The sequence below is a fragment of the Muscardinus avellanarius genome (genome assembly GCF_963383645.1).
Source record: "Muscardinus avellanarius genome assembly, chromosome: 18".
Lineage (NCBI taxonomy): Eukaryota > Metazoa > Chordata > Mammalia > Rodentia > Gliridae > Muscardinus > Muscardinus avellanarius.
The window spans coordinates 37809663-37822150 of record NC_137804.1 but is presented as its reverse complement, the minus strand read 5'-3'; the positions used below and the strand labels follow the sequence as shown (position 1 = coordinate 37822150).

At 52.8% G+C, this 12488-nt stretch overlaps 1 protein-coding gene across 2 annotated transcripts in view; it reads right to left on the bottom strand.

Annotated features, from left to right (window-relative positions):
* The window catches only part of NFIX (nuclear factor I X), a gene marked incomplete at both ends in the record, with an annotated part of 77877 nt that extends 65627 nt beyond the window's left edge, over nucleotides 1-12250 (bottom strand). Inside the window, one exon of one of the 2 annotated variants that reach the window (XM_080715069.1) lies at nucleotides 11695-12250. In XM_080715069.1, coding sequence (XP_080571195.1) covers nucleotides 11695-12250 — 556 coding nt within the window. The remainder of the gene's footprint in view (nucleotides 1-11694) is intronic. The other variant, XM_080715070.1, reaches the window with a different exon arrangement.
* Nucleotides 12251-12488: the final 238 nt, after the last annotated feature.

Genomic DNA, 12488 nt, shown 5'->3' with positions numbered 1-12488 from the left:
CAGACCCGCCAAAAAAAAAAAAAAAAAGTCATGAATCACAGAGTCCTGCAAAACATCCAGCAATCATCTGGTCAATTAGGGTAACTACATTTATTTGTGTTTTAAACTGATTCTGAACAGACTCCCAGAGCAAGGATGAGATCCCCAAACCCAGCACAGCCTGCCTGGCTGGGCCCGGCCCTGGCCTGCTCTGCCCGCACGGGTTGGGTTGGGGCCCGCGGGCAGGCCTCTCCTGGAGCTCTGGAGAGTGAGATGAGAAGCGGAGCAGGCCCCCGCAGGGTGGGAGTGTGCCGGCAGCCCAGCCCCTGGCCCCCAGCTACTAAATCCGTGCTGCCTTTCCAGGTCAAAAGCAGGGAGCTGTGAGCCCAGGAGAGAGGCGGGGAGGCCGCGCTGAGGACAAGGCCAGTGCCCGCGCGCGCGCTCTCTCTGTCCTACCCACAAGCTCAGAGGCTGCTGGAGTCCTTAAGCAGAGCCACAAATCCAGCTCTAGTCCCTCCTCCTAGACAGGGACAGAGACCACAGAGATGCAACGGGCTCCCTAGGACCCAGGAGGATTGCTCCCCTGACACTCTACTACGGCCAGTCATCTGGCCGTAGCTCAAGGAGCTGAGCCCAGGCACTCAGTGGCCAGGGACCTGGGGTCCTGGCCCTTCTGCAGAAAACTCAGTTTAGGCCCCGAGTCCCCTGACATCTTCACGCTCTGGCTTCTCCTCCGTATAGTAGATAAACAATAATACCTGCCCTGCCTATATAGCTCAGCCATTGTGAAGAGGAAACCGGCCCCCGCAGGCTGAAAAGGCTCAGTCAGCTGACAAAAATGAGCTAATTCCTCGCTGTCTTTCAGGTGTCTGCGTATTTTACCTGCCAGGGTCAAGGTTTGGGTCAGGCAGGTCGTCTTCCAGAAACCCTCTCTGGGCCCCCGGTCTGTGTGCTGATTCCTCATCTCATACAGAAACTCCTGCACGTGACCAGAGCGCACGCACACCGGCCTGGAAGCAGGGGTTTAAAACCAGAATCTGCCCAAGACTGATGCACATTAATACAAGAAGAAGGCTTAGCCGGGTACTGAGGCACAGTGAGCCCCGAAGCAGGGACCAGTTATCTTTTTTTTTTTTTTTTTTTTTTTTTTGGTACTAGGGGTGGAACCCAGAGGCTTTTCTACCTCTGGGCTACACTCCCAGACCTTTTTAATACTTTATTTGGAAACACGGTCTCACTAAGTTGCTGAGGCTGGCTTCGAACCTGTGCGATCCCCCTGTCTCAGCCTCCCAAGCGCAGGGATTACAAGCGTGCATCACCACGCCGGGCTAGGGATCAGCTATCTTCCTCCGTTGTTGGGAGCCTGGACAGGCAGGTACCCATGAGGATTAAACCCAAGGTGCTCTAACCCTGAGCTACATCTCCAGCCCTATTATATTTTATATTTTGAAAATGGATCTTGCTAAGTTGCTGAGACTGGCTTCAACCCTGTGCTCCTCCTGTCTCACTACTTTTTTTTTTTTTTTTTTTTTTGGCGTTTGGGACTGAACCCAGGGGCATTCTATCTTTGAACTACACCCCCAGCACCCCCCCTTTTTTTTTTTTTTTGCTTTGAAACAGAGTTTCACTAGGTTGCTGAGAGTCTTATTAAGTTGCCGAGGCTGTTTTCCAACCTGTGATCCTCCTGTCTCAGCCTCCCAAGTACTGGGATTACAGGCATGCACCAACACGCCTGGCTCAGATGCCCCGCAAGTTACTGGGTGTCCCACAAATGACAGCAAATGGAAGCCCTGACCCTAGACTGGCAGTGGTGTGCCATGTCAAAACCAAGACATCAAAAATGGGCAGGAAAGACAGAATATTCCCTACTGATAGGCCATGGCAGCTGGTAGAGGAACAAGTCATTTAGGAGAGAGGCCACAAAACACAACCCCAAAATATAACTTTTATGTGGTACTTGGGATTAAAGCCTGAGGCATTCTACCTCTGACCTACACCCCCGCCTTTATATATATATATTGTTTGTTTGTTTGTTTTGTTTTGAAGCAGGGCCTTGATATGTTGTTGAGAGCCTTGCTAAGTTACAGAGGCTGGTCTTGAACCTGGGATCCTCCTGTCTCAACCTCCCAAGTACTGGGATTCTAGGCATGTGCCACCATGCACAGCCCCAAATATAATTTTTAAATCGGGGGGGGGAGCAGAATATTGGATATAAGTAGCCGTACAGACGAAATAAAGATCCCAGGCATGGAGCGGGTGGGGTGGGGGGAGCGAGGCGGGAAGCCTGGTCCAGCCAAACCTCCTCGCCCCCCCCCCCCCGCCTTCTGGGACCCTGTCCTAACGCCAACAACCCTTCGGCTCAAACATGCTTAAAATGGCGGCGGCGGCCTGTGGGGCTGGGCGTTTGTCGTGCTGTTTTCTACGGTGCCCTCGGTGCCAAGAAAAACCTATCATCAGAAATGCCATCAGCTATATTTATCTATCTCTCAGCCCCCCAGCCTCCTCCTCCCGTCTGCCAACCGGGCCCTACAGAGCCCCCCCTCACCCAGTGGGCACACGTCCCTGTCGCTGATGCCCGTGACCACCTGCCCAAGCCTCGGTCTCTGTCGCTGTCTCCCCAAGTCCCGACAATCTGGCCTCCCTGCAGCAGGCAGCGCCCCTTTTTTCTGGTGCAGCCGGATCTTCTACAGGCACTGGGCCAGGGGCCTCTCATCCCAAACGTGGGGTGAAGCTGCCCCTCCTCGTCCCCCTCCGGCCTCCACTTGCTGTTCTTGGGGGCCTCTGCAGTGCCCACCTGCCTGCCTGAGCGTGGGGTCTCTGGGCACCATTCCTGGCCGCTCAATAGCCTTCCCAGTCCCTGCACTTCAGGCCCTGGTGTAGAGTAGGGAGCCCCACTTCTCTAAAAAGTGTGTCTGCTGAAAGGATCTCCCATCCAGCCAAGAGAGGGGCGGTAGAGCCTGGAACGGAACAAATAAGGGGAGAGGGGTAAAGTCAGGATCCGCAGGCGCGCAGCTCCACAGCGGGCGCTGCTCCTTTCGAACACAGGAGCAGGGGAACGTGGCGGGTGCCGGCCCTTCAGACCTTTCTCTACCCAAGCAGCTGGCGACCTGAGCCTTCCCACCCAGGGGGCCTAGCACTCCCAATTTGTAGGGTGAGTCCACAACTTTATCCTAAACCCTACCTACACCTCCTCCTCCCCTTGCTTGGGGGGACCCCTCCCCCTCCCGAGCCCCCAACTCAGAGAGGAATTCCAGGGAGCCAACTTCTCTGGGAATGAAACAACCCAAATAAAATATTTTAAAACCCAGAAGCTCTTTCTCTCTGGCCCCCCTCCCCCTCCACTGGCAAATGAAAACAAACAAGAAATCAAAGAGGCCTTTTGTGTGAGCACCGCGCTGACACGGCTGGGGCCTTTGAAAAGACTTCTGAATCGACACTGAAGGATAGAATAACTGAAGCGTGGTAGCTCCTGAGGGGGGCGGACGGTCAGGGCAAAGAGAAAAAGGGGTGAGGAGGCAGCCAGCTTCTCTAGGCAAAAAGGGGGACACTCGGCTGTCCCCTCCTGCCCAGCTGCTGCAGAGCAGGGGAGCGCGTGTCGCTGCCTCACTGGCGCTCTGGGTCTCGGCAACCCTGGAGGGGCCCCAAGGGACTTGCCCCAGGGCCTTGCTTGGCCTCCAGCGTGGATCCCCGCAGGGTCACGCCTGCAGGATGGAGCTTTCTAGAAGTCGTGGCCAGAGCCCACAGCACAGGATGGGCTTTCCGTTCTTAGAGATCTATAAGCCTCAGGCCAGGCCTTTCTCGCCGTGGGCTTGCGAAGCGTGTGCTGTGTGGGTAAAGGAAATTGGTCCATCCTTGGGCACTGCCAAAGAGTAAACCAAGTCCTCAGGAAGTCCTTCTGCGCGTCTGGCCCCCAGCCCTCCTGCTGCAGAGTGCCCCGTTTCCTCTGGGCTGGGGATGGAACCCAGCTGGTCACCATGCCCATAATTATGGGATTGGCAGCGCAGCCAGCGCTGGCTCCATTCTCAGTCCCTGCTCTGAGCTCGAGCTCAGACAAGGCGATCATTTTTTTTTTCCCTTGTGCTATATAGCCTCCAACTCAGCCAGCAAAGCAAGACCCCCCAGTGCCGTGCCGCTGGCAGCTGGAGCTCCTGCTGGCCAGGCTGGCAAAGGACATGAGAGCAGGGTGCTGACAGTAGTCGGAGAAACAAGTTCTGCCCTATGGGTCGGAATGGTTCTGCTGTACTCCTTGGGGGTCACTGCTGACCCCGAGAGAGGCTGGCTGAGCCTCCTTATTCTTCCACATTACCCAGGGCATCCTGAGTCTTGTCATAGACACAAAAAGGCAAAGCGTGATGGAACACGCCTGTGACCCAGTACCTGGAAGGCTGAGACAAGAGGATTGCTGGTTTAAGAACCAGCCAGGGCAACTTGGGTCCTCAGAGACTTTGTGAGACCCTGTTTAAAATAACAAATAATAGCTGGGTGTGGTGGCGCACGCTTGTAATCCCCGTGCTTGGGAGGCTGAGACAGGAGGATCGCACGGGTTCGAAGCCAGCCTCAGCTACTTAGTGAGGCTCTCAGCAACTTAGTGAGACCCTGTTCCCAAATAAAATATAAAAAAGGTCTGGGAGTATAGCCCAGAAGTAGAAAGCCTCTGGGTTCCATCCCCAGTACCACCAAAAAATAAAATAAAATAAATAAAATAACAAATAATAAAGGCTGGGGGTATAGCTCAGAAGTAGAATACCCCTGGGTTTAATCCTCAGTATCACCAATAATAATAATAGTAGACACAGCCGGGCGTGGTGGGCACGCTTGTAATCCCGGCATTCGGGAGACTGAGACAGGAGGATTGCAGTTCGCGGACAGCCTCGGCTACTTAGTGAGGCCCTCTGCAACTCAGTGAGACCCTGTTTCAAAAGAAAGAATAAAAAATAGGGCTGGGAGTGTAGCTCCGGGATAGAATGCCTTTGGGTTTCATCCCCAGAACCCCCCCCAAAAAAATATATATTATAATAATAATAGTAGTAGACATGGAAGGGCAGAGCAAAGGTGTACTGGCTAGCCTCACGGTGTGCGACCTATGCGGTCACCCGGACTCCAGGCTTGGTTTAACGCTCTAATTTGTCAAGTTGCAGTTCTGAGTCACTTTGAGCAAGAAGCCCTGCAATTTCATTTCACTGTTGTGTGGCCAGAGGCCCCGGAAATTCTGGAGCTTCGTGGCCAGCTGGGATCCTATCACGTCTGGAATCCAATCTGCATTCAGTTTTGAACACTCCAGTTTAAGAGGGACCAAGACACACCAGAGGGCCTTCAGGGGTGGTGACCGACAGGGAGGGCGAGGGCCTAGGCTAGGAGCAACGTCAAATGGAAGAGGCAGGAGGGACGTGAAAGGAGACCGCTTCCTAGGGGAAGGGACAGGCAGAGCTGCTTTTAGGCGAAAGGCTGCCACGTTACAGAAAAATCTGCTTTCAGAAACGAGAGCAACAGGTACCGGTTACCGGGAGATGTGCTAGGCTCACTAGATCTCCAAATCTCGCGGGTGGTGTGGCTTGCCTGCTGGGTGCCAGTATCTGCAGGTAGGAACTGGTTTAATTCTTAAAGCTGGATGGGCAGAAGACTTGTAGGAGCTGGGCATGGTGATGCACGCCTGTAATCCCAGTACTTGGGAGGCTGAGACAGGAGGATCGCAGGTTTGAAGACAGCCTCAGCAAGTAATGAATCTCTCATTAACCTAGTGAGACCCTGTATCAAAATAAAAATTTGAAAATAGGGCTGGGGTGTAGTTTGGAGATAGAATGCTTCTGGTTTCAATCCCCAGTACCGCAAAAAAAAAAAAAAAAAAAAAAAAAAAAAGAATTGTATAGTCAACAGAGCTGACCCATGAACAATGACATTGCTTACGGGATGTGCAAAAGGGGACCCTATGTTGGGTTAAAAAATAATCCATAGATTTTGCTAATTTCACTAATCAGGTTCCTAGGTCCTGAGGCCTTTGCCTGCCCTGGCACCAGATGGCGCTGCCTCAAAGACACAGACCAACGGCATTTCTGGGCCTCAAAAAAGGAAAAAGGTCTGGCAGCACAGGGTCCACAGTAAAGGACACTCACACCGGAGCCACCAGCCAGACCAGGAGCCCAGCAAAGGCTTGTGGGCATCAGTGGCACCAGCCACATCTTGGCAGGGCAGGCACGGCCTGGCAACGCCCTCTACCACTGGAGAACGCAGATGAACAGCCCTCCCTCGGACCTCAAACCAGCACTCGCAGCCGAGCCCTGAGCCCTGAGCGCAGAGCTCAGACCCAGAGGGCAATCTCGCCCTTGAAAAAGATCACTTAGACAAATCCACGGGCGCTAACGCATTTCCTGTATCATCAGGTAAAGCGGAGCCCAGCCATCCCAAGACCTGGAGGTGGGGAGAAAGGCAAGAGACTGGGTCCCCTGCAAAAACTACTAGAAAAGAAACTAAGACAGAAGAGAAGGAGGAGGATTGCAACCACAACCACGGTGACGATACCTAGAGATGGACCAGGTAGTGCCGTTCAGGAGCATCCTCATCTGGACCCTGACTCAGACAAACTATACGTACAAACGGATGTGATCGTGAGCAAAGGGGGAACATCTCATCAGGCATCTAAAGAGACTAAAGGAATGGTCAAGCCCATCATGGTGGCGCACACCTGTAATCCCAATACTTGGGAGGCTGAAACAGGACCTCAGCAATTTAGTGAGGTTCTCAGAAACCTTAGCCGGACGTGGTGGCGCACGCTTTTAATCCCAGCATTCAGGAGGCTGAGACAGGAGGATCTGGGTTCACGGACAGCCTCGGCCACTAAGTGAGGCCGTTTGCAACTCAGTGAGACCCTGCTTCAAAATAAAGAATAAAAAATAGAGCTGGGATATAACTCGGAGGTAGAATGCCCCTGGGTTCCATCCCCAGTACCACAAAAAAGAAAAGAAACCTAGTGAGACCCTATTTCGAAACAAAAAATAAACAGGGCTGGGGATGTAGCACAGAAGTAGAATGCCCCTGGAATCGATCCCCCACCCAGTACCCCTACACAAAAAAAAGAAAGGAAAAAAAGAGAAAGAAATAAATTGTCAATTGTTTTACTCAGATGAGATAATGGTATTTGGTTCAGATTTTCGAGAGCCCTGGTCTTTGGAGCTGTGCGCAGAAATGTTTGCTGATGACAGGCTATGATCCCTGGGTTTTCTGCTGGATAGCCCAGCCGCTGCGCCTGGTAGGCAGTAGATGCATAGGGACTAGCCAAGTGGGTGACTGCTGACACTGGTGGCAGATGCACTGGGCGTCCCTTCGATGTTTGAAATTCTCCATCCTGGGGAAACTCAATAAAGCAAGAAGCCACACCTGCAATCCCAGTACTTGGGAGGCTGAGAAAGAAAGACTGTTTGGTGCCAGTCTCAGCAACTTAGTGAGGCTCTCAGAAAAATAGCAAGACGCTGTTTCAAAACAAAACAAAACAACAACAACAAAAAAAAAAAACAGCTGGGGTTGTAGCTCAGAGGTAGAATGCCCCTGGGCTCAATCCTCATTACAAAGAAGAAGGAGAAGGGGAAGGAGGAGGAAGAAAACGAGGAGGAGGAGGACGAGGAGAAGAGAGCCACCACCCCAATATCTAGTATTTTGTGGATTTCCACAGTGAATCCATGGATGGGAGCTGACAGTTCCATCTAGAATTAGGAAAGGTCTGAGGGCCATAGCTCACTTTCGGGGCGCTGAGGAAGCTCTGGAGATCTTCTGTCTTCACTTCTTGGCCTGCTCCCTGACAGGCTACCTGCTCTGGGCCACCTCTTTTGGACTTAAAGAAATCACCAGGAAATGGAGGCTCCCCCTCTCCTTGCAGGGCTCTCTGAAACTGCCCAGCCTCAATCTCCTTCCCTAAATGCAGACAGATATACGGCAAGATTCCTCCTGGTTCCAGGGAGAAGTCCGGCCTCACAGAGGCCTTTTGGGTCTTATGTTCTGGGAGTGGAATTTCTCCACACCACACACAAGTCCTTTATTCCCTCTCAACCACATCATCTTTTTTTTTTTTTTTTTTTTTTAGTACTGGGGATTGAGTCCAGGGGCATTCTACCTCTGAGTTACATCCTCAGCCTTATTGTATATTCTTTATTTTGAAACAGGGTCTCACTAAATTTCAAAGGGCCTCACTAAGTAGCTGAGGCTCGCCGTGAACCTGCGATCCTCCTGTCTCAGCCTCCCAAATACTGGGATTACAAATATGTGCCACCACGTCCCAGCTCCACATCATCTCTTTTTATTTATTTATTTTTGGTACTGGGAATTGAACCCAGGGGCATTCTATTTCGGAACTACACCACCAGCTCTTTTTATTTTTTATTTTGAAACAGGGTCTTGCTAAATTGCCGAGGCTGGCCTTGAACCTGTGCTCCTGTCTCAGCCTCCCAAGTACTGGGATGACGGTGCGTGCAGCACTACCCCTGGCTCCACTGCAACATCTTTTGAAGCTTTCTCTGGGGCATAACAAGAGTCCACAAGGGCCGAGGGTGAGGGATGGCATCTGAAAGTGAAGCCAGGGCCTGACAACACCAGGGTAATTTGACTATCATCAAACCAGCACCGGCAGCCCAGCCCAGATCCTGCTCTCCAGCCCAGTTTTTTTTTGCTTGTTTTTGTTACTGTTGTTTGGTACTGGGAAGTGAACCCAGGGGAGTTCTGCCTCTGAGCTAGACCTCAGTCCTATTTTATTTTTTATTTTGAAATGGGGTCTCGCCAAATTGCTGAAGGCCTCACTAAGTTGCTAAGGCTGGCCTCAGGTCTTCGATTCTCCTATCCTCCTGTTTTAGCCTCCCAAGTACTGGGATTATAGGCATGTGCCACCACACCCAGCCAGCCCAGTTTTCAGGAAAGAAAAAAAACATCTCTTTCACAGTTCAAAGCAAGTCTTATCAAAGGCCCAGACACCCGAGCCCCCTGTTGACTACGCTGAGAAGGAGCGAGAGGTGTCTCCGCAGAGTGTGTCCGGTGGGCTTAGAGAAGGTAGTGCCTGGGAACCGACACTGTTTGGTGGTTTGGCCAAGGAGGCCAAACCCAGGTGGCTTGAGGTGGCTTGGGGAGAATCTCTGCCCGCTCTGTGCCATGTCCAGATCAGAGACCCAAGGCCAAGGAGGAGCAGCAGTGCTACCCGCCGTGGTCCCAGCCATCCCAGCTCTCTCCACTTTCCCCAGAGGGGCACACCCAAGTCCCAGCAATTCCCCCCAGAAAAGGCCCATTCATTAAAGCTCTGTAAAGCCCGCAGCCTGGGTTATAGAAAGCAAGTCTTCAGCTGTGTAGTCAGCGTTTGTGGAGGAGACTCTGCCTCGGCCCTGGCGGAGGTGGCCTTGGCTATGTGCAACGGGTATGAATTCATTCATATTCCTAGACAAATGACCTCATTGCAGGGGGGGTTATTTCCCCTGACACCTGCCTGGCCAGTCCAAAAGGCAGGAGGCAGGCCAGGAAATGGTCTTCTCCACCGCCGTGTAAGCTTCGCCCTACTTAGCCCCACACTGGCAGCAGTTAAGAATGTGCCCTAAAATAAAAGAGGCCAAAGAAGCAACCTGACGACAAGGGTCCAGATAGAGGGGAGAAGAGGAAGGCGATGTGGGGAAGAAGGCCAGTGTACCTTTTTCTTTGCAAACGTTCTTGGGCTTCTAACACCGGGAGGTAGAGGATCCCCTTTGGGGAGCTCTATCTATCTGATGGATGCAGGGCAAGGTCCAGGTCCCGTGCATCCGCTCTGATCTTATGAGGCACACACCCACCCCCTCTGGCTTGTTGTGCAGACAGAGGACAGGAGACAACTTTCCCCCCTAGTCCCTTTTCCACGAAGGAAGGGAGGAAGGAAGGAAACAAGCAAGCAAGCAACAATACCCAAGGTGAAGGGAGAGAGAAGAACTGGCAACTGGCCCGTGGTACGTAGAGCCACCATGGCTGTGCAGGGGTGGGTGCAGGCCTAGAAAGAGCCATAGACATAGGCAGAGCTCAGAGCAGGGTTCACACCTCCAGCCAGTCACCAAAGCCAAAGGATGAGTAAGGAGAGAGAACTGGGATGCCACCCCCCCAGGGATCTCCAACACAGATCCTCCTGGGATGCCACCCCCCCAGGGATCTCCAACACAGATCCTCCTGGGATGCCACCCCCCCAGGGATCTCCAACACAGATCCTCCGCTCTCACCCTGGGCTAAAGAGAGAGATTATGTTCCTGAAAGACCCCCCTTTTATTTCTGGATCCCGTCATCATCCCTCCCAACTTCCCAAAGAGGCAAGAAGATGGCCATGGCAGTTGGGAACAGCTTCTTCCTTCCTTCTTTCCTTTCTTTTTCTTTTTTCTTTCATTCTCTCTTTCTTTCTTTCTTTTTTTTTTTTGTGTGTATATGAATGAACAGGAAGGAAGACACAGGGACACTCAAAAAAGAAACATTTTTCCAGAGCTGAAGTGAAGCCACACTCTCTCGCCTTCACATAAAGAGAGGAAGAAGGAAAATGAGAGGGAAAGAAAAGTGCCGGGTGGCGAGGGAGCAACAGAGCAGCACATACACAGAGAAAGGTTTGGTAGCCCTCTCATTACAAGTTGGTTGGGTATAATGTAAACACTCCTCTGCATAGCTTAATCACAGAGCTTAGGTTGCAAAGGCAGCAGTAAATTGGGCGTAGCTGAGTGCAGGCTAGAAATTAACCAGCCATCTCTGTTTCAATTTGTAAGAAAACAAAAGCGGAAAGAAATTATAAAAAGGGAAAGGGTAAGGAGAAAAGAATTGAAAAGGACTGGAGAAGGAGGAGGGGTGGGGAGGAGGAGGAGGGGTGGGGAGGAGGAGGACTAACCTAGCCCAACCCAAAACACAGAGCACACTAGAAAGTAAAGAGGCAGGGACGCCTGGGACACAGGAGAAGGAGCCGTTCTGGGTGTTTGTTTGTTTGTGTAAGGCCCCTTCCATAGCAAGAAGCTCCCTGCCAGGCCTGCTTCTCAGGAAAGCCTCTCTGCCCCCACCAGAGGTTCCTGGCCCACGGGCCAGCGGCCTGGCCACTCCAGCTGAGACAAGGTGACGGGAGAGAGTCAGGACATCCTCTGCTCATTCCCACTCTCTCTGGGAAATCGGATTACTTTCACACTCTCTGGGACAGCCAAGCCCCACCAAAACAGCGTCTGGGCCCCAGAATCTGCCCAAGGCCGCCTGCCTTCCCTCCTTTCTCTCTTCACTCAGCCTCATGTGCAGAAATTTCAGCAGCCCCTCTCCACTGAACTGCTTTCTATCCCGCTTGTGCCAAATTCGGCTTTTTCTGGGACTTGAAATGATGCCCTCCCTCCCGTGGGGAGCCAGCACCTGCCCCCCTCCCCGTACTACTTCTGAGTTATTTTATATAGGAGTCACAATTGATATTGGGTTTTGGGGGGGTGGTCTTAAAGTCTAACCACCGTAGATCATTCCAGGGGGTTCCTGACCCCAGTTCTAAGACCCTGAGTTCTCCAAAGATTGGGGATGCATGAACTGTGCATGGCAAGGTAGAAGAGGAGGAAGAACCGGACAGGGTGGGGGAGACAGAACGGTAAAGGCGCGGAGAACCCAATGCAGGCCGGAGGCGGGCAGGAGGCCCTCAGCCTGCTACCATCTAGAGGAACAATCAACAGAACAAACGCCAGCCAGCGAGTCAAATAAAAAGGGGGGGGGAGGTTAAGAGTGACCTACCCGGAGTGTGGACAAAGTAAGCCAGGTAAAGATCCAGTTCTTTGATTGTGACTCCAATGTGGTGTGGCTGGACGCACAGGCCGGGGTTCGAGCACTGGGGCGACTTGTACAGCCGCTCCCCATCAGTACTTTCCAGGGGGATCCCCTTAAACAAAATCACCATGACCAGGTCCAGCCGCCACACCTTGTCGGCCTGGCGCAGGCAGTCAATCCGCCGGATCTTGCCCTTCTGGTCGGGGTTGGAGAGCACGCAGCAGGGGGGCTTCTTGCCCGTGATGGTGAGCACGAAGTCCTCTCGGAACTCGGGCCGGATGTCTTTGCGCAGCTTGGCCAGCAGCCGGGATGCCCACTTCTGCTTGATCTCGGGCTTCTCGCCCAGCAGCTCGTCCTTCACCGCCCGCTCCTCGTCCTTGGACATCCGCTTCTCGTGCTTCTTGAAGTACTTGCGCTTCCGCGCCTGCAGGTTGAACCAGGTGTAGGAGAAGGCGCGGACGTGCGGCAGCAGCGCCTCGATGAACGGGTGGAACTCATCCTGCAGGCGGCAAGCCGGGAGCATGCGGGGCGAGGGAGGACGGGAGGAGGGGGAAAGAGAGAAGAAGAAAAGCAGCGTTAGAAGGGGGGCACCAGGAAAACCGCCTTCTCCTCCTCCCTCCCCCAGCAATTTCTCCTGCGATCGTTCTACAAAAGTGTGGTTTGAAGCCACCGCCAGCGAATGCTACTTGCTCCCATCCCAGCCTCAGCAGCCAGACAGAGGCGCGGGGAGTCTGTCCACACACCTTTTCTCTCTCTCTCTC